A 19,934-nucleotide genomic window follows, 5' to 3' on the forward strand; every position below is an offset into this window, starting at 1 on the left:
CAAGACACGAGGATGTATGGGAACATCCCAAATGATACCTTCGTACCTTCTGCAGCGTAGGTCTTGTGAGGGTTCTCCAGCCCATATATTGTTAGAGACGTGTTGTCTCTGAAAATATAGTACAGATGGGTCCTCAGGACCACATAATAGTCTTCTGCGAGCACTAGAAGATGATGCCATAATTCGCCTACACAAAGTTACGCAAAATTAATAACAATTCGCCTACACAATATTACACAAAACAAACTAACTAATATACATCGACATAAACAATTTCAATAATTTGTGAACATTGAACCCAAATAATGCAATACACTTTAAAACTCATATAAATCATAACAAGTTGCCCGAATTTTAAGCAAGAACAACACTAGGGTTTAGGTTGTTAATCCATATTTATACCCTAACTCAACACCAATATCTCAACTATTAAGCAACAATAATGTCATCCAAACAATCAAATATGCTAAATAATAAATCTACACAATATTTCAACACAATATTTCAACTCAATTCACAACCAATTACAAACCCTAGCTAACTATCCAACAATTACTCAAATAATGAAAAAGATAAGCATACTAACCGAAAATAATATACAAATTTGGGGGAAAATAGCACCGATAGTTGGATGGAGGGCGAATTCGCGTGGAGCAGATAAAATCGAGATTGTGTGTGTGTTGTGGCTGAGTTTTTCGCGATTTGGGGGGTGGAGGAGGGAGTATATCAGATCTGTAGAAAGCCGCCACTGGTATTGGCGTCTTCTCTTAAACTCGCCGACCTCGTTGGCGTCTTTTATAAGTAAAAACGCCAATCCCATTGGCGTGTTACACTCGAAACTGTATTTATAAAAAATACGACTAAAATACGATGAAATTAAAAGACGCCAACTTTGTTGGCGTCTTTATGTTAAACACGCCACTGTTGTTGGCGTGTTTTACTTATAAAAACGCCTATGCGGTTGGCGTGTTTCCCATAAATGGAACAGATAACAAAACAGGTACATTTCTGTTATTTCTAAAGTCAACTGGCCTAGAAGTCCGATTTTCCCGAAATTACGTGGGTATCATCACGCTCAGCTTCGCTCTTTCCTCTATTATTGGGGCTTTGGGCTCTACACTGAATATTTTCCTCTTTGCTCTTCAATTTCCTTAATTGGATATTTTATCACAAAACCTATGCTTCGTACTTCGTATTATTAGGAGAATATATATTTTGATACATATATCTAGGGGTGGGAAATTATACCGAAATACCGTAATACCGGACTTACCGTATCGAAAAAATACCGAAAATACCGATTTTTCGGTATACCGCAGTTTCCGATACGGTATGATACCGTACCGCAGTGTTTCGGTACGGTAACGGTATCAATTTTTCTATACCGCGGTATATCGAATCCTCGGTATACCGATATACCGATAGATTATTATATATATATTAATATTAAATGTGTTGTAATATATATATTACATTTATATATATTATATTAAAAAAATTTTAATACATCAATTAATACAATAAAATTAAACATTCAAATGATAATTTATTCAAGCAAATTCAAAATTAACCTGAATTATTTTTTTATCAACTCATCCTATTAAATATAATAAACACAATAGCACATAACACCGAAAGAAGATTGGAAATACGATATCGGGAATATGTTTCAACAGAGCACATTTGAAAGAATTTGTATTAACTCACACCATTTAGTATATGATTCTTTGTGTAATGTCATATTCCAAATATACAAATAATTAAAATTTTTGTTTTATTCTTCGTCCCACTTCATAAAATGTCAATTAAAAATATGTGCAGCTGAAAATGAATCAAATCGTTTAATTAGTGTTTAATTCATTGTATGCTATCTTATTTTATATACTACTTAAATTGAAGGATGAATAAATAGGATACTGATCAGTCATTCTTAATTCTTAAAGAGAAATAAGTGTCCAATTTAAATTACTAACTAGTGTCACTCCCGTGTGATGCACAAGTCATTTTAATTTCTTCATATTAATTTCATTATGCGAAATAAAAGTTGTGAAATGATAAACAAAAGAATATTCGACATCCTTTTACTTTGGATTATACTTTTTCAATCACATTAACCCCACATAGCCACAAGAGTGCGTTTAAATGCCACATTTTCTTAAAAATGTCAATACGATCACATTAAAATTTCAACACATATTTGTGTTGACATTTTAATAAATTGTCTTGACATTTAAATATCAGACTTAAATTAAAAAGCATTTTAAATCTGTGAAAATATGAATTAACCGTTGAGTTATAACTGCAGGAGCAAGTTTACGTTGCAATAATTAGGTGTTTTGATATATGGATGTTACACTCCATACATTTCTTTTGGTTTGGTTGTTTGTGTATTGTGATTATGCTCGACTATTAATAAAGGTTATCAAATGCATGGTCATCTTCAACGATTTTTTGTGGAATTTTGAGAAATGAAGACAACGTGGTTGCAAGAAATGAAGATAATGTTGTTGATCATGACTTCATAAATTGTTTTAGATTTGAATGTTGAAGTTTTATTAATTTGAATGCTATGAACAAGATTTGATTGTGATGAAGTTTTATTATTTTGGGCTTTTTTAAATAGTTGAACACTTGAATAGTTGAATTGTTATTTTAAATATTTTGTACAGAATAGGTTTTTTTTCGGTATACCGTTACCGTTACCATACCGTTATTACGGTGTACCGTACCGTGTTTCGGTATTCCGTTTTTAACGGTATACCGAAACACGGTACGGTATACTGTAATAACGGTATGGTAACGGTATCAAAAAATATCATACCGAATTTCCGGTATACCAAAAATTCGGTACGGTATCGGTATTGAATTTTGTCATACCGTACTTTCCGGTACGGTATGAAGTATGACACGGTCGGTACGGTATACCGTACCGACCCACCCCTACATATATCAGCACGCACCAATCACCGTTCGATAATAAGGCCACCCGCAACGCGTCTCGCGGGTGGCTCGTATCTCGTCCCGCCGAGACGAGACGGCGGCGAGACGCGTTGCAGCACCCTGCCTCGTCCTGGTCTCGCCGAGACGTCCGTCCCACCGAGACATGCGCGACGTAGCACGCTCCGGCGCCATGCGTGACGCCCACTCGTCGGCCCGCGAGTGGGCTTCGTCACGCTGACGCAATAAATCATTTTTTTAAAAAAATTGAATTTAATTAAAAAATAAATAAATCAAAAATCAAAAACGGTAATATTACCGTTTTTCGACCGTTTTCCTTTATTTATTTATTTATTTATTTATTTTTACTCTATAAATACTCTTATTTCATCCTCATTTCACAAACAAATACACATCAAATCCTCCAAATCATCTTCATTTCCTCTCCAATTTTCATCTAACCTTTTATCACAAAATGTCCGGCGACAGAAACTCTGGCGGTGGGGGCTCCGGCGGGTTTGACATCAACGCGTTTGGCGACTGGGGGGCATGTACAACGTGTTGGGTGGTTCCGGTTCCGGTTCGTCTACGCCGGGCTCGTCGATCCCGGGGGTACCAACCACCCCATTTTGATGTGGATGCATACGCTCGTCCCTCCGCACCGAGGTATTCGCAGGGATTATCCCAAATTCGGGAGGATTATCCGGATGAACCCCATCTGGAAGGAGGACGAGGCGGTGGAAGCTCCAGGGCATTCGACGCCGTGGAGGAAGAGGCGGAGGCGGCCGAGGAGGATGAGGATGTAGGTCGGCATCCGTACAGCCGCAAGGACACGATGGCGGTGTACAACGCCTGGATCAGCGTCTGGTACGATCCCATCGTCGGGAATCAACAATCCCGGAAGTGCTTCTGGGAAAAGGTCACCGAGACCTACAACGAGATCAAGCCAAGAGGGTCCCGCCGCCGCACATTGAAGATGCTCCGCGCTCACTTTGACCGAGTCGACAGGGAGGTCAAAAAATTCTGCGGTATCTACAAGAAAGGGCGGCTCATTACCAAAGCGGAGCCACGGGAGCCGACATTCTGAGATCGGCTTTGCGGGTCTACTTCGACGACACCGGCAAATAATTCAGACATGTCGATGTCTGGGAGGCCGTCAAAGACGAGGAAAGGTGGGCCGACGGTGTGCGGTCCAGCTCGGGCTCGACCTCGAAGCGCACGAAGCACACGGCTGGTGGCCAATACTCGTCTAGTGGGGGCGGTTCGGGCAGCGCCGCACAAGAGGCTGCCTCGCAGGAGGTTGAGGGCACGGCAGACGATGTCGGGGGCTCCTCCAGTGTGCGCCGTCGGCCGCAAGGGACCAAGGCGGCGAAGGCGGCTAGAGGGAGGAGGGGCCGAGGCAAATCAAGCCAGGCGGGCTCGGGCTCGGGCTCGAACACCCTATTGTCCATGTACTTGACCGTCACGATGGCAGACACTTCCCGCATGACGCCTCCACAATACCAAGCCCATCTTGCCTGAATTGAGTATATGGCTAGACAAATTGGTATTCCACTTCTAGGTAGCTTGAGTGCACCGCCACCGCCTTCGGGAGATGATTCGCCGGCGGAGTAGTTTTTTTAATTTCTATAAAATTGTATTTTAAATTATGTTTTTTTTATTTTGCCACGAATTTAATTATGTATTTTTTTTAAGATTTTAAGTTGTATTTTTATTTTATTTAATGAAGTGTGTTTTTTATTAATTGAATTTGCTGGAAAAAAAAAATAAAAAATGAAATTGAATGAATAGTAAGTTAAGAGATGGTTAAGAAGCGGATAAAAGATGGAGGGTTGCAGGTTCTGTCTCTTAGTTAAGAGATGTAGTGAAAAGTACAGTGTGACCCATGAATAGTTAAGGAATGAGACGGTTAAGAGACGGATAAGAGACGACGTTGCGGATGACCTAAGTATATATATATATCAATGGAAAATGACGATCCAAATAGATGGACATTTGCAAGCTTTGGTTGTACAAAGTACAAGTAAGATACATGGTAGCTTAAGCATCTTTGTAGAAGCAAATTATAGTTACTCAAAAAGTATACAGCTTGCCAGACAACCCTATTTACAGCATATAACATCATCCACGTCACCATCTCTCTCTATATATCACACAAGTATACAGCTTGCCTCTTCATGTCTTGTATCTTCTTTCTTGGAGCTGAAAGAAGAAGGGATTTCAAGAACTCCCTCTCTGCAACGAGGGGACCTCGCGTTTGATGGTGAGCTCAGCTCTGAGATGGAGTGTGTCGTTGATGAAATAGAGACTGTCTTCGGCCATAAACGAAGTCCATGGAATGCTGAATAGGTTGCGGTATCCAACTGCCTTGCCGCCGGTGAATGTGTAGTTACCTTTGTATTTGCTGACGTATTCTTCTGTGGGTTTGGATCTGGCAGCGAATTCATAATCAACAGCGAATGAAACGGAGCCCTTTTCTTGCATCCCTAGGAAGAGGCCGAAGCAATGAAATGAGCTCCCTTGATCCATGTTGCAATGTGCAGATAGGAAGAAGCCTTGCCCGCCCAAATGGAACGCTTGAGAATACACCCGCCCTGATGGGAACAGATTGGAGCACTCTTCCCGCTTTAGATCTAAGTAGACTACACACTGTTGGCGTGGGAGTTCAAACTCAACAACCTTAACCGGTCTGTACTTGTAAGTTCGCTCCACAAACCGACGGCTAGAGGTTGATGACTCCTCTATGGCATGTATTCTTTGACGGTGTGGGGCATCTGCCTTGAAAAATAGGGCATCAAGCACTGCTTTAGTAGCAAAATCTTGATCGAAGTCATTGCAGGTCAGAACTTTCCTAAGCTTCCGCGAAGTCATGTAAGGGAAACGGATATGGCGACCCAAACGTGTACAGAGAATGTCCCGTCGCTCCTCCAGCTTTTGATAGTGGGTCCTGGCCCACTTTAGCGCAAAGTCGTAAACTGCATCTTCTGAAGCCACCTGAAGATCATCGCTGGACAGGATCGCCTCAATCCCAGCAAGAGGCAAATTCATAACCTCATCTTGGAACCTGCTCCCAGTATTAAAAACATAATAAATGTCGAGCAGGTGCATAGTAATTAATATAGCTAACAGAATATTGAATGCTGATTAACAAAGAATCCCCTCTCTTTCATATTGCATGCAAGATTTATTGAAGTATTGATTAAAATAGCAGACACATAAAGTCTGCCATATTCATCCATCCATCCAAAAAGTAGATAGGACAAAGAGAAGATGAAAAAGGTTAAATGCAATCCTTCTTTATTCTCTCTCGAATTATTTGAAGAGAGGCCCAGTCAAAGAAAAGGGTGCAGGGGAACTTACTTTGATATATCTTTATAACGTACAGCTAAAAATTGTTTTGCTGCATCAGTCAGAGGTTGAACTGCATCAGCCATAAGGACACTAGAAGGCAGATCCAGATACAGTAACGCAGACTCTGGAGTCATGGGCAATGATCTCAATGAACGACTGCAATGTCTCATGCATGAAGCAACCTCGAACTTATCAGCAGCCATTAGCACATCTAATAAAGCAGGAGCTGTGTTGATGCTTAACTTGGTGCTATACATAAAATTTAGGAGTTCCATAAGTGCAGCTTCCTCTGTTACAATGAGAAATATGAGAAATATATTACTTGCGCAATACATTTGAGCAGTAGATGCAAAGTGCAAACAATGACCTAGATAAGCTCCCTAACCAGAAACTGTACTATTACTAAATACAAGAGAGAAGCTAACTAACTATAACTCAAGAACAATATTGGGAAAAGGAAAAAATAAATGAAAAGAAAGACTAAGAAAAACTGAGGGTCCTAAGTATCACCTTGAACTGAACAAAGATGTTAAAAAAACATTTCTGGAACCAAAATCACAACCAATAATGATGCGCTAGAAGTAGCTATTAATTTTTGCATAATGCACTAGATCACTTACCAGAGGCATTAATTCTTAGGGTGACGTGCCTCTGTTCTGATTCCATCATACCATTTGAGAACAACTACAAAATAATGACATAACTAAGTAATGTGTACATTAATTATTATAAATAAAGCAAATGCCAGAAACTAAACTATCAGTACCTTATAGAAAAATGGACTCTTGGCTGCTAAGATAGGAGAGCTAATGTGCAAAGTTTTCACTCTAATCACTCTTGAACCATCTTCAGACCAATTTGAGTCATCACTATTTACAGCTTCATCCCCTGTAATTGTGAGATATGGATACAAAATATAAGTACCAACTCATGGAAACATATGTGCATTTTCATACATCCCCAAAGATTGTGTTAGAAAAATATGAGGTTAATGAAAGTAAATCCCTAGCATGGATGCATGAGCAATGAAGATAAGACAAGTTGGCAAACAGAAACACGAGTTCAGCAAATTCCATCTGGGACAAGTGGATCTGGTAGTTTATGTTGCGACAATAACAAATTCTTCATCGGTTTATATCTTTAAGCAATAGGGCACGCCATGCAGACTACTTCTGGCACTCAATCTCTTCTTTAGAGAAATAGGCCCAAATTGGCCACACTGAATGTACCTTTACACAAACATGTTATTGATCTATTCGCCAGAGAACATTTTCCTTATGTGCTTCTCTGCTGTAATAACTCACATCCTCCATTCAGATCTAATGCTATAACAATTAATTACTTCATCATGTTATAATGATCAACTGAATCACGGTTCCATGGTGAAGAGTAAGCAATGTAGAAATATAATTTCAGTTTAATACCTGATGGAGAATCTTCTATCATTGGAATCTCTTCCTCATCATGATTCTCATCACCCATGACATCTTCAGCTTCCGGCTGACCATCTAAAATCTGCTCTTCAGGGCAATTGTTGATATCCAAAGCTGCAAACGAGTGGTACATGTCTGATTAAGATGAGCACAACCCATACCATCATAAGAATTTGTATAAACCAAATATATGTGCACAGGGGTATCAGGAAACCACTCATACAATGGTGGTCACTAATAGTCTAATTGAGAAGACGAGTTGGTTAATAATAAAAGCATTTAAATCAATCATTCATAACAGGAACAAATACTCAGCACCAATATATTCTAGTTTGTCTAATTGAAATGACAATTTGATTTGCATAACCAGAATCAAATACGCAGAGATACTCAATTACGTAAAGTTGCATTTCTTGTAGGAGTATGATATCAACAAATACTATAACTTCTAGGAAAAACATACTAAAGAGAGCAAATCTCCAATACCACATAACAAACAGAAGCTCCAAAGTCCAGAACTACTTGTTTTAACCAATATCTTAGTTTTGTTTAGCATCATTAGACAACATAAGAAATAAGATAACTCTAGGCCCTATCAATATTCATAAGATCCACCTTCAGCATTCCTAATGTTATACAACGGATTAATTCACAGATGTTATGCTATACCTCCTTTCTCGAGCTATACCAAATTCTAAATAAGTCAAAAAAAACATTTCGTGAATTTTTTTATATTTTACTTTGAAAACCAAGAAAACAACAAATTTCATCAAATACCAACAATAATGAGTGAGCTACGTCGACTAAAAGCAGCTTACCATTTTCGTTCTTGGCTATATCGCTACGACGCCGTTTGGTCTTGCGCAGCGCCCAATCAGCTAGGGTTTTGCAATCGTCGGCTTCAGGCACGACCTCGGCGGAATCGGAGACGATCTCGATTCGAAGGAGCCGGTCGGAGAAATTGCTGTCGTTGAAGGCGAATCCGAAATCGGGCTCACGGCTGGCGCTTGGGGAAGAGCTGTAGGAGGAGTCCATGACGGTGGCGCTCGGGTCGAACAGATCCTGGCACGAATCCCTCATAATTACGGCGGTTCTCTCTCCAACCTTTCTCGTTATCCACTGAGGAGATCAGTGAATATTGAGAGAGGAGCGAGAGAGAATTCACGGTCACGGATGCGTCTGCGTTCTGTTCTGGCTTTCAAAGTCTTCTTTCTTTTTTTGCCTTCAACTTGAGGGCAAATGCTTTATCTTTTCCTTTATATATTTACGAACAGATGGGTTAAAATGATTTTGGAAGAATGTAAAGTGTATGATTGGTGGGAAATGTTCCCTATTTTTGTGTAATTGCTAATTACAGTAGTAATAGTTAGATTTGGATGCTAATGGTAGAAGTCATTTATTTATATCTATTTTCTCTATCTACATAGATATGATCATCTGTAATTAATTGAATATTGTCATTATTGGAATTTGGAGTTTCATTTTGAATGACCTAACACCCCTAGTTAAAGTCATAAATTAAGCCATTACTGATTGTGCGTGCGCGCTCACTAAAGTTTTTGTCTATTAATATCAAATTTATTAGATTCTCTATGTTAAGTTTAATGACACAAAAACTTATATACGGTTCTTGTTGTTTCATATTTTATGACATATTTTAATTTTGTTAGCTACAAATTTTTTGTAAGAGATTTCATCCTATGATTGTTTTTCTTAACGTGTATTCATTTTTATGTTTATAATAAGAAAATGGAGTACAAATTTCAAGTATTTGATTAAGATTCTAAGAATCAACAGATGTACATCCAACACAAAATGTAAGAAATAAAATAAAAAAAAATTGTGGCAATGGTAAAATGAATTTCAAGCTTGAAAGCGCGTCTAAAATAAATTAATTATATACAAACTCAACTCATTTTCGTAGTAGTATTATGTTACGTAAATTTGTATATATTCTATGAATGCATATCATGTAGTATATATCTACATGAATTTTTTAATTTATTTACAAGTGCTGATATAAACACATGAAATACAAAGGGGTTTTGATAGAATTGACGCAGCAGCTTTCTTCCACTTGCATGACTCGAGGATTTGGAAAACTTGACAAAAATTAAATTTCCCTTTATATTCATTTTTTTCTGTTTTATAATGAAGGGGAATTATAAAAATAAATAATTATTTGCTGATATAAGAATGATAACAACATCCAACACAAGGCACTGGCATGCTAGTGAGTTTGGGCCATGGTGGAGTTGGTTGATGAGACAAGTAGATATGTATAGTAATTATTGAATTATTTATTGATAGAGTTTCTTTATCATTAAATCACCTAATATCATTTTGGAGTTTGGATTGAGTTTATTATTTCCCCACTTTAGACATTAATGAATGATTGATTATTGCACATGGTCGCTAGTGATCAACAATTATAGAGAAGTAAATTCAACTCTTTTTCTCTTTCATATCTTAAACAAACCATTTAATTTATTTATTTACTAGGGGTGAGCAGAATATATAATTAATTCATTTTGAATCGAGTTTATATAGAATTTATTTGCTAGTGAGCGGAATATATGAAATTCAAATAATCAAACACAATCGAACTGAGTTTGCACCATATTTTTAGGATTCTCGGGTGGCTCGACTCCTTTTCTTTTCAAATTTGACTTTACGGATTGGTTCCATTGGTTATCTAATTTTAGTTTCCATAAAATCGAAACCTACTTGGATGAAAACTAAAATGTTAAGTTACGTTATTTTGTTATTTTAGTTTTGGACAATTTGACTCATTTTGAATTTTAATTTTAAATTTTCAATGTATTGGATAGTTTGGTTGGTTTCGTAATTTTCTTTTAAATATAAAATCTGAAGCGTTAGAATTCTGGATACTGATATTTGGACATATCAATCTAATTTTACTGGTTTTGATTTTTATTTAGATTTATTTACTTCGGTTTCTTAATTTAGTTTCGATTATTTTTCTTCTTTGTAATATTCTATTACTAATAATTTAGTTGTGCCTAAGGCTTTTGAGGGATTCGAAAAACATTTTGTGGCAACTTGGAAACATTTCCAAGCTTAAGAGCATTAGCAACGGGGCGCAATTAGGGACGCGCCCTATGCACCGCAAAGTCATCATTTTTATCCTTCTACCCTTCCACCTGCAGTGTGGCGCTATAAGGCGCGCCCTATGCATTTTCTTTTATTTGAATATTTAAATAACTATTGCATTACGTCATGGCCTCTTCAACGGCTGCATCTAAGGCTTCCGAGGTCGGACTACCTGACTCCGAGGAACTAGAACTAGTGTCGTCGTCGTGGTTCATTTTGATATGTGAGAGAGGTAGAAATGTGAGAAATGAGAGAGGCGAGATGTTCGTATGAACAAGTGAATGAGAAACGAGGTTTAAATAGACAAAATTTGGAAAAAAAAATTTAAAAACGTGTGCCATCGTCCGCCGAGCCCACAATAGTGCCCGATGGCACTGACGATGGCCTATCGTCCGCCGAGCCCACAATGGTGTCCGACACCGCGGACGATAGGCCATTGTCCGCGCTTCTTCCGCGCCTGAAGCTAAGGGCGTGGGCATAGGGCGCGCCCTATGGCGAGCACTCACAATGGAGGCATCGTCCGCGCCCGAAGACGATGGCACGCATAGTGGGTGCCATCGGGCGCCCCATTGTGGGTGCCCTAAAGCCGTCATTGGAGGATGTAATTTTTATATTCCGAGGTGTTATCTCTAACTGCTCAAATCACAATGCTGGGCCAATCAATCTCTACAATGATATGTTGGCTTTATTTCACCAAAGTCGTACTCCGTCAGAGCGGCCTCCGAGTCGTACAGATGGATGGACAGGTCCACTGGAAGAAGTCTTCCGGGACTTGCTTAGATTGGACGACAGAAACGTTGTAACTGCCGGATGTCCGGTCAACCGAGACCGCCAGCGAGTTGTAATCAGAGAATTTGGGGCCCGGAGGCTCGTCCAGCCACTTGCAGCTTCTAGTTATCGGGTTGCAAACGTAGAGCTCGCTCCTACTGTCGTTGTCCATGAAGCATACCAAGCCACACGATGAAGCGACAAACCAATTGGATTTCTCGATGCAGGGGAGGTCGATGCTGTACCACTTTCGAAGGATGGGATCATAGGCGCAGCCAGCCGGTTCGTATGAGCTAGTGAACATAAAGTACCAAGGTATCGAGCTAAATGCTTGCGCACTATTCCACAAAAACCTCTTCGATTTTACTATCTCGTGCCACCTTTTACACACGCAGCCGGCCCGGAAGATAGGCTAATATCCTTTCTAACAGATCATTGGGCAAAATCAAATCCAAAGTAACTGCATAAACATCTTTGTCAGTCTCATCGTCGAGCTCTGAGAACGAATCCAGCTGCAAAGCATCATTTGTCAAGTCATCGAAGCAATGACTGGCCCATGAAGTTTCTCCTTCCATGAGAAAGAACCCGATAACCTACAACAGAAACACATCCTATAAAATCGCAATAGAAGTACTCATCATGGCTAACAATCGACACACATACATTACAAGACTTGCATTAGATTGTGTTGGAAAAGAAGATGACATGTGTTGGAAAAGAAGACCACATTAATATGCCGCCCACATTAAGTAGTGTAGAGTTCCTAAGTGTTGTAAAGTACCAACTACATTTATTGGTGTACTAGAATGTTCTCATTCACCCTATAAATACTAGGGTGAATGAACATTTGAAAGATATGGAAAACAAACATTGAAATATTTCTCTATACACTTCTTCCTATCAAATGACTAACCAATCTTTCTCCACCTCTCTCGATTACCATCTTTAAGATGGTATCAGAGCAGGAAATTTTTATTTGGGGACTCAGAGCAATGTCATCATAGTCCCATACCCTTCTCGGCCTTTCCTTCATTATCCCTGCAAAACGAAAACCAAAGATGTCAGATTCTGACACAGAAAATACCAAACCACACTCTGCCGATACTATGGCAGATTTTGCGGCACAATTTGCCGAATTCATGAAGTTCATGAATAAAACCGGAAACAAACCAGAAAACCCTCCAAAACAGTCACCACAAAACCTGGAGTCTTTGGGAGAAATCCGCTTAGAAGACAAACTCAATGGGGATAATTATCCCCTTTGGATAAATCTGATGGAACGAGCTATAGGTGGAAAGGGACTGATTTCTCACATTTCTGGAGGATCAGAACCCCCCACCGCCAACGATCCCGGCTACGCGATATGGCAACAACGGGATCATTGTTGCTTCAATTGGATCATCAACAACATTGAATCCAGTTTGAGGAATGAAGTTTCACAGTATAAAACAGCCCGAGACCTATGGGAAGGTCTGGCAATCACCTATGGAAGTGGAGCTGATCCCTTTCAAGTACATGATCTACACAGGCAGGCGATGACAATTAAGCAAGGAGATATGAGCCTGGAATCCCTCTGGAATAAATTCCAGGACCTATGGATCTCAATAGATGCAAGAGATCCTAATCCCATGGAAAGCCCCAAAAGCATCGAGAAGTACAACAAACATACACAGAGGCATCGACTCTACCAATTCATATGGGCTTTAGACGACAAATACGACAAGATCAGACGGGAAATACTAAATACAGATCCGTTACCATCTGTTCGGAGAGCATATGGTATGGTGAGAAGGGAAGCTGTCAATGAGAAGGTTCTCAAACCCGAACCATACTCATCTGGAATCGCAGCCGGCCTAGGAGCTTTCCACAGAAACCGCCCAACTCCAGCGGCGCAAACCCCACCGGAAATCTGCACACCATTCCCACCAAATCGAAAACAAGATGAAGACAAAAACAAGCTTATTTGCTCACACTGCGGAGGAAAAAAACACACACGGGATACATGCTTCCACCTCCACGGATACCCCGAATGGTGGCAAGAGATGAAGAGAACTCGCCAAAGTGGAAAACGAGGTGGCACCGGGAATGGAAGGGCAGCAGCCGCCATTCTGATCGGAGGAGACCGAGCCACCTACACCGGAGGACCGGCGGGCGGCTTCGGCAAACCCACGGTCAACGGCGGAGGCGGCGGCTTCGGCAACTCCACAGGCACCGGCGGCTTCGGCAATCCCTCATCCAGCGGCGGCAACGTCGTCACTCCACCACCACAATACCCTAACAGCGGCGCAGCACCAGGGGGTGGCGGAGGCGGCGCAAACCCAGTCAACGTGGCCAAAGCATCAATTGCATCGACTCAAACCTGGATGGAAGGTAAAATTAATGAGGGGGAAGGAGGGACCGGTGACCACCGGTCTCCGATCTCGGCTGGGAAGGCCGACCGTGAGAGGGAGTCGACGGGTGTGGGAGCAGAAATGGAGCGGGAGAGTGAAAGGGGGGGACGGCTAGGGTTTTTTAGGAGAAGAACACTCCTTTTGCAAAATAGTCCCCCAATCCCACATCAATCCTATAAAACACCCCACCCCACAAATATTTCCAAATATTTCCCTAACTTTCGGAAAATGCACAATCACACCCGAAAGTTTGAATTTCCACCTTCCACACCATATACAAACTTGGTCCAAGCTCTGGCATATTCGTCATCCTTAAAAATAGGACCAAAAGACTCCCATTGGATTTTTGATTGTGGTGCAACTGACACAATGACATTCGATAAATCCGATTTTTTAGATATATCCAAATCAAAAAAAACCTTTTGTCCAAACAGCCAGTGGGGAGTTAGCACAGGTCGAAGGGGCAGGAACTATATATATATATCACCAACCCTTCGTCTCTCCAATTGTCTTTATGTTCCGTCCTTGTCCCACAAATTATTGTCTGTGAGTCACGTCACGAAAGAACTTAACTGCAAACTCCTAATGCAGCCTCGTTTTTGCATGTTACAGGATATCAAGACGGGAACGATAGTTGGGCGTGGCACTGAGCGACATGGACTGTACTACGTTGATGAGATCGCCCAACATAGTACTGCACTGCTAAGTCGTGGACTGAATGAAAGACAGATATGGCTCCTACACCGTCGGTTAGGGCACCCATCTATAGGATATCTCCGTTTACTCTTTCCCAAATTAGTTTCTTCTTCATATGTTTTGAATTGTGAAACGTGTGTTTTGGCTAAAAGTCATAGACATTCCTTCAAATTGAACAAAACTAGAGAAAAAACTCCTTTTGCTTTAGTTCACTCTGATGTTTGGGGCCCTGCGCCCGTTACCGGGGGTCAAGGATTTCGATATTTTTTGCTTTTTGTTGATGATTTTTCTCGTATGACTTGGATTTATTTTTTGAAATCAAAATCAGAAGTCTTTGGAAAATTCACTGAGTTCTATAACCTTGTCCAAACCCAGTACAACACCAAAATCCAAGTCCTTAGATCTGATAATGGGAGAGAATATGTGAACTCTAGCATGAAAACCTTCTTTACCGAAAAAGGTCTCCTTCACCAAACAACATGTGCCTACACGCCAGAACAAAATGGGGTGGCTGAGCGAAAAAACCGGTATATTTTGGAGATCACCCGTGCACTTCTGATAGAATCCCACATCCCTAAAACCTTCTGGCCTGAAGCCATAGCCACATCTGTTTACCTCCTAAATCGTCTTCCCACAGGAATCCTAAACTTCAAAACCCCTTTAGAGGTATTCTCTAACAAACACTCAATTCCCTCTTCTCTCATTCTTGAACCCAAAGTTTTTGGCTGCACTGTCTTTGCTCACATACCCAAAAATGATCGCAATAAATTCTCACCATGTGCTGTCAAATGTGTTTTCTTGGGGTATGGAAAAAATCAGAAAGGGTATAGATGTTATGACCCATCAACAGATCGCATGTATGTAACTATGAACTGTGACTTCGTTGAAAGTGAATATTTCTATAGCCAATCTAGTGGTCAGGGGGAGAGTGAGCCAGGTAACCCGAATAGTGACGCACTCAATTGGCTACCTCTATGGGGAGAAACCATTCAGGGGGAGGAAAATCCTATCATAATTGAGAGTCCAACAGCGCCAATTCCTCATGAACAGAACATGTCGCCTCAGGACCCAGCCAAACTATCGAACCAGTCTTTGAGACCCGAGGTAAAAACTTTTGATCCCAACATTGGTACTCTGCCCGAAATTGCTAACAGTGGCAGGGAAAATATAAGTGATACAGAAGAGCCACCTACAGAACAAGAGACAGGACATGGCAGATTACCCCACAGGAGTACGAGGGGCATTCCTCCTCGACGATATTCTCCAGACTGGAAAGGACGAAAATCAAGGTACTCAGTTGCAAATTTCACCCAGGGACACCTTACTGAAATGGCTAGAGCGTTTGAAGCTGCTCTCTATGAAGAAGAAGAGATTCCACAATCCTTCGAGATGGCAATGCAACACAAGCACTGGAGGGAAGCCAAGAAGAAGGAGATTGATGCCCTGAAAAAGAATGAAACATGGGAGATATGTACTCTACCTCCGGGAAAGAAACCAGTAGCTTGTCGGTGGATCTTCACCATAAAACGACGTGCAGATGGTTCAATCGAGAGATACAAGGCAAGATTGGTTGCTAAAGGATACACTCAAGTGTATGGAGTAGACTATGAGGAAACGTTCTCCCCGGTGGCCAAACTAAATACAGTAAGAACTCTTCTTTCTGTGGCTGCATGCAAAGAATGGCCATTATACCAGTTGGATGTGACAAATGCCTTTCTTCATGGTGAACTTGAGAAGACCAAGGAAGTCTATATGGAGGTCCCACCAGGTCTGTACGAAGAATTTGGAAAAGGGCAGGTATGCAGATTGAAAAAGACCCTCTATGGGTTAAAGCAATCACCCAGAGTATGGTTCTGAAGATTTTGTCAGGCAATGTTCAAACATGGCTTTAAACAGAGCCATTCAGATCACACACTATTTCTGAAAGAAAGGAATGGAAAAATGACATGCTTGATTATTTATGTTGATGACATGATCATAACAGGAGATGATATTGAAGAAATCCAGAATTTGAAAGAGAATCTCTTCAAAGAATTTGAAATGAAGGACTTAGGAGCTTTGAAGTACTTCCTTGGGATCGAAGTGTTGAGATCCAAGCACGGAATCTTCTTAAGGCAGAAGAAGTATATACTTGACATGCTCACCGAAATAGGTATGCTTGACTGCAAGCCTGCTGAAACTCCAATGGTACCCAACCATGGGTTGAAAATTGTAGATGGAGCTAAACCTACAGATCGTGAAAGATACCAACGGCTAGTAGGAAAACTCATCTACCTTTCTCATACCAGGCCAGACATCGCATATGCCGTTGGAGTTGTGAGCCAATTCATGCATCAGCCTCAAGAAGATCACATGGATGCTGTCACGAGAATTGTGAGATACTTAAAAGGAACATCTAGTTATGGGATATTCCTAGAGAAAAAGGAAGATTTGGAAATTGATGGGTACACAGATGCAGATTGGGCAAGCAATCCAGTCGATAGAAAATCAACTGGAGGGTATTTTACCTTTGTTGGGGGCAATTTAGTCACGTGGAGGAGTAAGAAGCAGAAAGTGGTTGCCTTGTCAAGTGCGGAAGCTGAATTCCGAGGGATCAGGAGCGGTCTTATGGAGATACTTTGGCTTCGAAGATTATTAACAGAAATTGGATTCCCACCGACACGGAGGAGTCAACTTTTCTGTGACAATAAAGCTGCAATTAGCATTTCAGAAAATCCCGTACAGCATGATAGGACCAAACATGTGGAGGTCGATCGTCACTTTATCAAAGAGAAACTTGAAAGCGGAATTATTGAGTTCCCATTTGTCCGATCTGAGGAACAACTGGCAGACATTCTCACCAAGGCGTTGAGTCCTACAAAATTCAAAGAATTCATTGGCAAGTTAAGTATCGGGGATACCGTTACTCAACTTGAGGGGGAGTGTTGGAAAAGAAGATGACATGTGTTGGAAAAGAAGACCACATTAATATGCCGCCCACATTAAGTAGTGTAGAGTTCCTAAGTGTTGTAAAGTACCAACTACATTTATTGGTGTACTAGAATGTTCTCATTCACCCTATAAATACTAGGGTGAATGAACATTTGAAAGATATGGAAAACAAACATTGAAATATTTCTCTATACACTTCTTCCTATCAAATGACTAACCAATCTTTCTCCACCTCTCTCGATTACCATCTTTAAGAGATTGTAATAAATATTAATACAAGATGTTCATATTCGCATCGTACTGCATCCATATATAGAGGCTCAAAAGATGCAAAGAGATATACCCTAAACCCTTTATAAATTGAAACACTCATTCAGCGCTAACAATCGCGCACACACTAAAAGGCTTAAACTATTAGATAGTGATAAATACCAGAACAATATATTCATAATCATACTGTACAGCCTCGAGAGAAGCTTAAAAGATGCAATGAGAGATACATACAGCTGCTATGAAGTTATAAATAGAGTTTGAGTTGAGATTGCTACATATTCTTAACAATTCAGAGTAACATCACTGATATAAGGCTAGCTAAGTGAAAGAGGCCAATTCGAAAAGTTACGGAGTGGGAGACATTTGGAAGGTAGCCATAAAAAGGGAAATCCAGATAAAAGAATTTGAACAAGAAAACATGAACAAAAATACACCTTGAACCACAAGAGAGAGAGAATATGCTTATCACATTGCCAAGAGAACAAGGCTAGAGTTGGAACTTATAGAACACCAATTTCTTTTCCTTGTTTATCAGCACTAGAGATAATTGAAATTTTGAAGAATAAGCAACCACATGTTTAAACATTTTTCCCAAAAAAGAAGCTATAAACACATAATAATCTCTACCCTATAAAGAAAACAAAATAACTAGTTGTATTTAACCTGAAAAGCCACAAATTCAAAAGACCAACAAATGAAAAGAATATTCATACTTCGCCTACCGCTTCAAAGAGTTCAAATAAAAGCAAGCATTTTCCCAATTTATAAACCAGAACTGTAAGAAACTTAATTTATACTACTCCTAATTATCTAATAAACATGGTAAAACAGAAAAATTACCAAGCTGCGTTATCAATGGTGCACCAAAAAAAACTCGATAAAAATATGAATCTGTCGAAAGAAACACCAAAAACTTGTAGTCCATACCTCTAAAGGATCTCATAGAAGCACCAAAGGTAATTTCAATCCCAGATGATAAAAGACTATACTTTCACCGACAACACACAATGGGTCTCACGGAATTGTAGATATAGTCTAGATTCCTCGCGAAGAAGGGCCAAAATATACAAAATTTGGACGTTTAGGGGAAAACGGGGCTAAATCGAGTGACAGTAAGAGAAAGCAAAGGGCATGAAATGGGTCGATTTAGCTGATAATAAGAGGACTGATACCAATTAATGTAAATGTGTGTGTGTGTGTTCACACAATGCTACAGAGAGAGATACGAGAAGGAGGAGGGTGTCCTCTCTTATTTGAATTTGCATTTACGTTCAAGTGAAGAGAGGCTGTTAATGGAATAAACAGAGACGGAGTTAAATTCTTTCTTAAATATTGTCAATTTTGACATAATCAAAAGGCAAATAATGTTGTCTAACGACATTTATCTGAAAAGTTTTGACTATGGCTACAACTAAAATATCATCTTATTGGTTCGATTCAATTTGTAAAATGGTGAAAAAAATCCACCAACTTTATAGATCGTGTGAATTTCTCAACTGGTCCATTCAATTATTTTCCGATCAAATCAAATCAACATAACAATCAACTTATCTATATTTACATGCGAAAATTTAACGAAAAAAGATTGGTTTTGAAGGGTCTAGCAACTTCATCTTTCCCAACTCAACAAAGTTGCGGTAAACAAATTTCAAATTTATATTTCAGTTAAACAATATTGTCTATCAACATTTGCTCATTCTCAGTGTTTAGTTTGTCTAGAAAACCCACAAAATTTGTTCAACCTTGACAACGACAACGACAACGACAACGACAACGGCAACGGCAACGGCAGCCTCCACCCCTTCTTTAGCTAATTACCGATGCTCTTTAAAGTCAGTCTTACCAGACCAAACATGGACTACCAAAGACACTGTAATTTGTTTGCACATAAAATATTTTAATTTACCGTACAACTTAGGCAAGGAATCCAATTCTTACATGATTATGAATATCACTTGTTGGCCACAACACTAATTGGTATCATTATCGAAATACTAATATTTTTCTCGTTTTAGAATTACTCGACAATCAATAGCTAGTT

At 39.9% G+C, this 19,934-nt stretch overlaps 1 protein-coding gene and 1 pseudogene across 2 annotated transcripts; both read right to left on the minus strand.

The window, feature by feature from the left end:
* Positions 1-4,909: 4,909 nt before the first annotated feature.
* Positions 4,910-8,963, minus strand: LOC121792471 (BTB/POZ domain-containing protein POB1-like). Of its 2 annotated transcripts, none has more exons than XM_042190430.1 (6): positions 8,540-8,963; positions 7,713-7,835; positions 7,055-7,176; positions 6,909-6,972; positions 6,298-6,577; positions 4,910-6,001 (listed from the first exon to the last, which is right to left on the minus strand). In XM_042190430.1, exons 1-6 carry the CDS (start codon positions 8,799-8,801, stop codon positions 5,158-5,160), a joined length of 1,695 nt encoding a protein of 564 aa, XP_042046364.1. In that variant the 5' UTR covers positions 8,802-8,963; the 3' UTR covers positions 4,910-5,157. The 2 variants fall into 2 exon arrangements, with proteins under 2 accessions (XP_042046364.1, XP_042046363.1); XM_042190429.1 differs by having other exon boundaries at positions 7,713-7,856.
* A 2,272-nt stretch (positions 8,964-11,235) lies between these two features.
* LOC121792516 lies at positions 11,236-19,168 on the minus strand (annotated as a pseudogene).
* Between the last annotated feature and the right edge of the window lie 766 nt (positions 19,169-19,934).

The sequence above is a fragment of the Salvia splendens genome, chromosome 2 (assembly GCF_004379255.2).
Source record: "Salvia splendens isolate huo1 chromosome 2, SspV2, whole genome shotgun sequence".
Taxonomy (NCBI): domain Eukaryota; kingdom Viridiplantae; phylum Streptophyta; class Magnoliopsida; order Lamiales; family Lamiaceae; genus Salvia; species Salvia splendens.

Coding starts and splice junctions, on each gene's coding strand:
- LOC121792471 (XM_042190429.1), bottom strand. CDS start 8,801: ATGAGGGATTCGTGCCAGGATCTGTTCGACCCGAGCGCCACCGTCATG. Junction 6,578..6,908: donor CCTAAGAATTAATGCCTCTG/GTAAGTGATCTA, acceptor TCATTGTAACAG/AGGAAGCTGCACTTATGGAA. Junction 6,002..6,297: donor CGTTATAAAGATATATCAAA/GTAAGTTCCCCT, acceptor TACTGGGAGCAG/GTTCCAAGATGAGGTTATGA.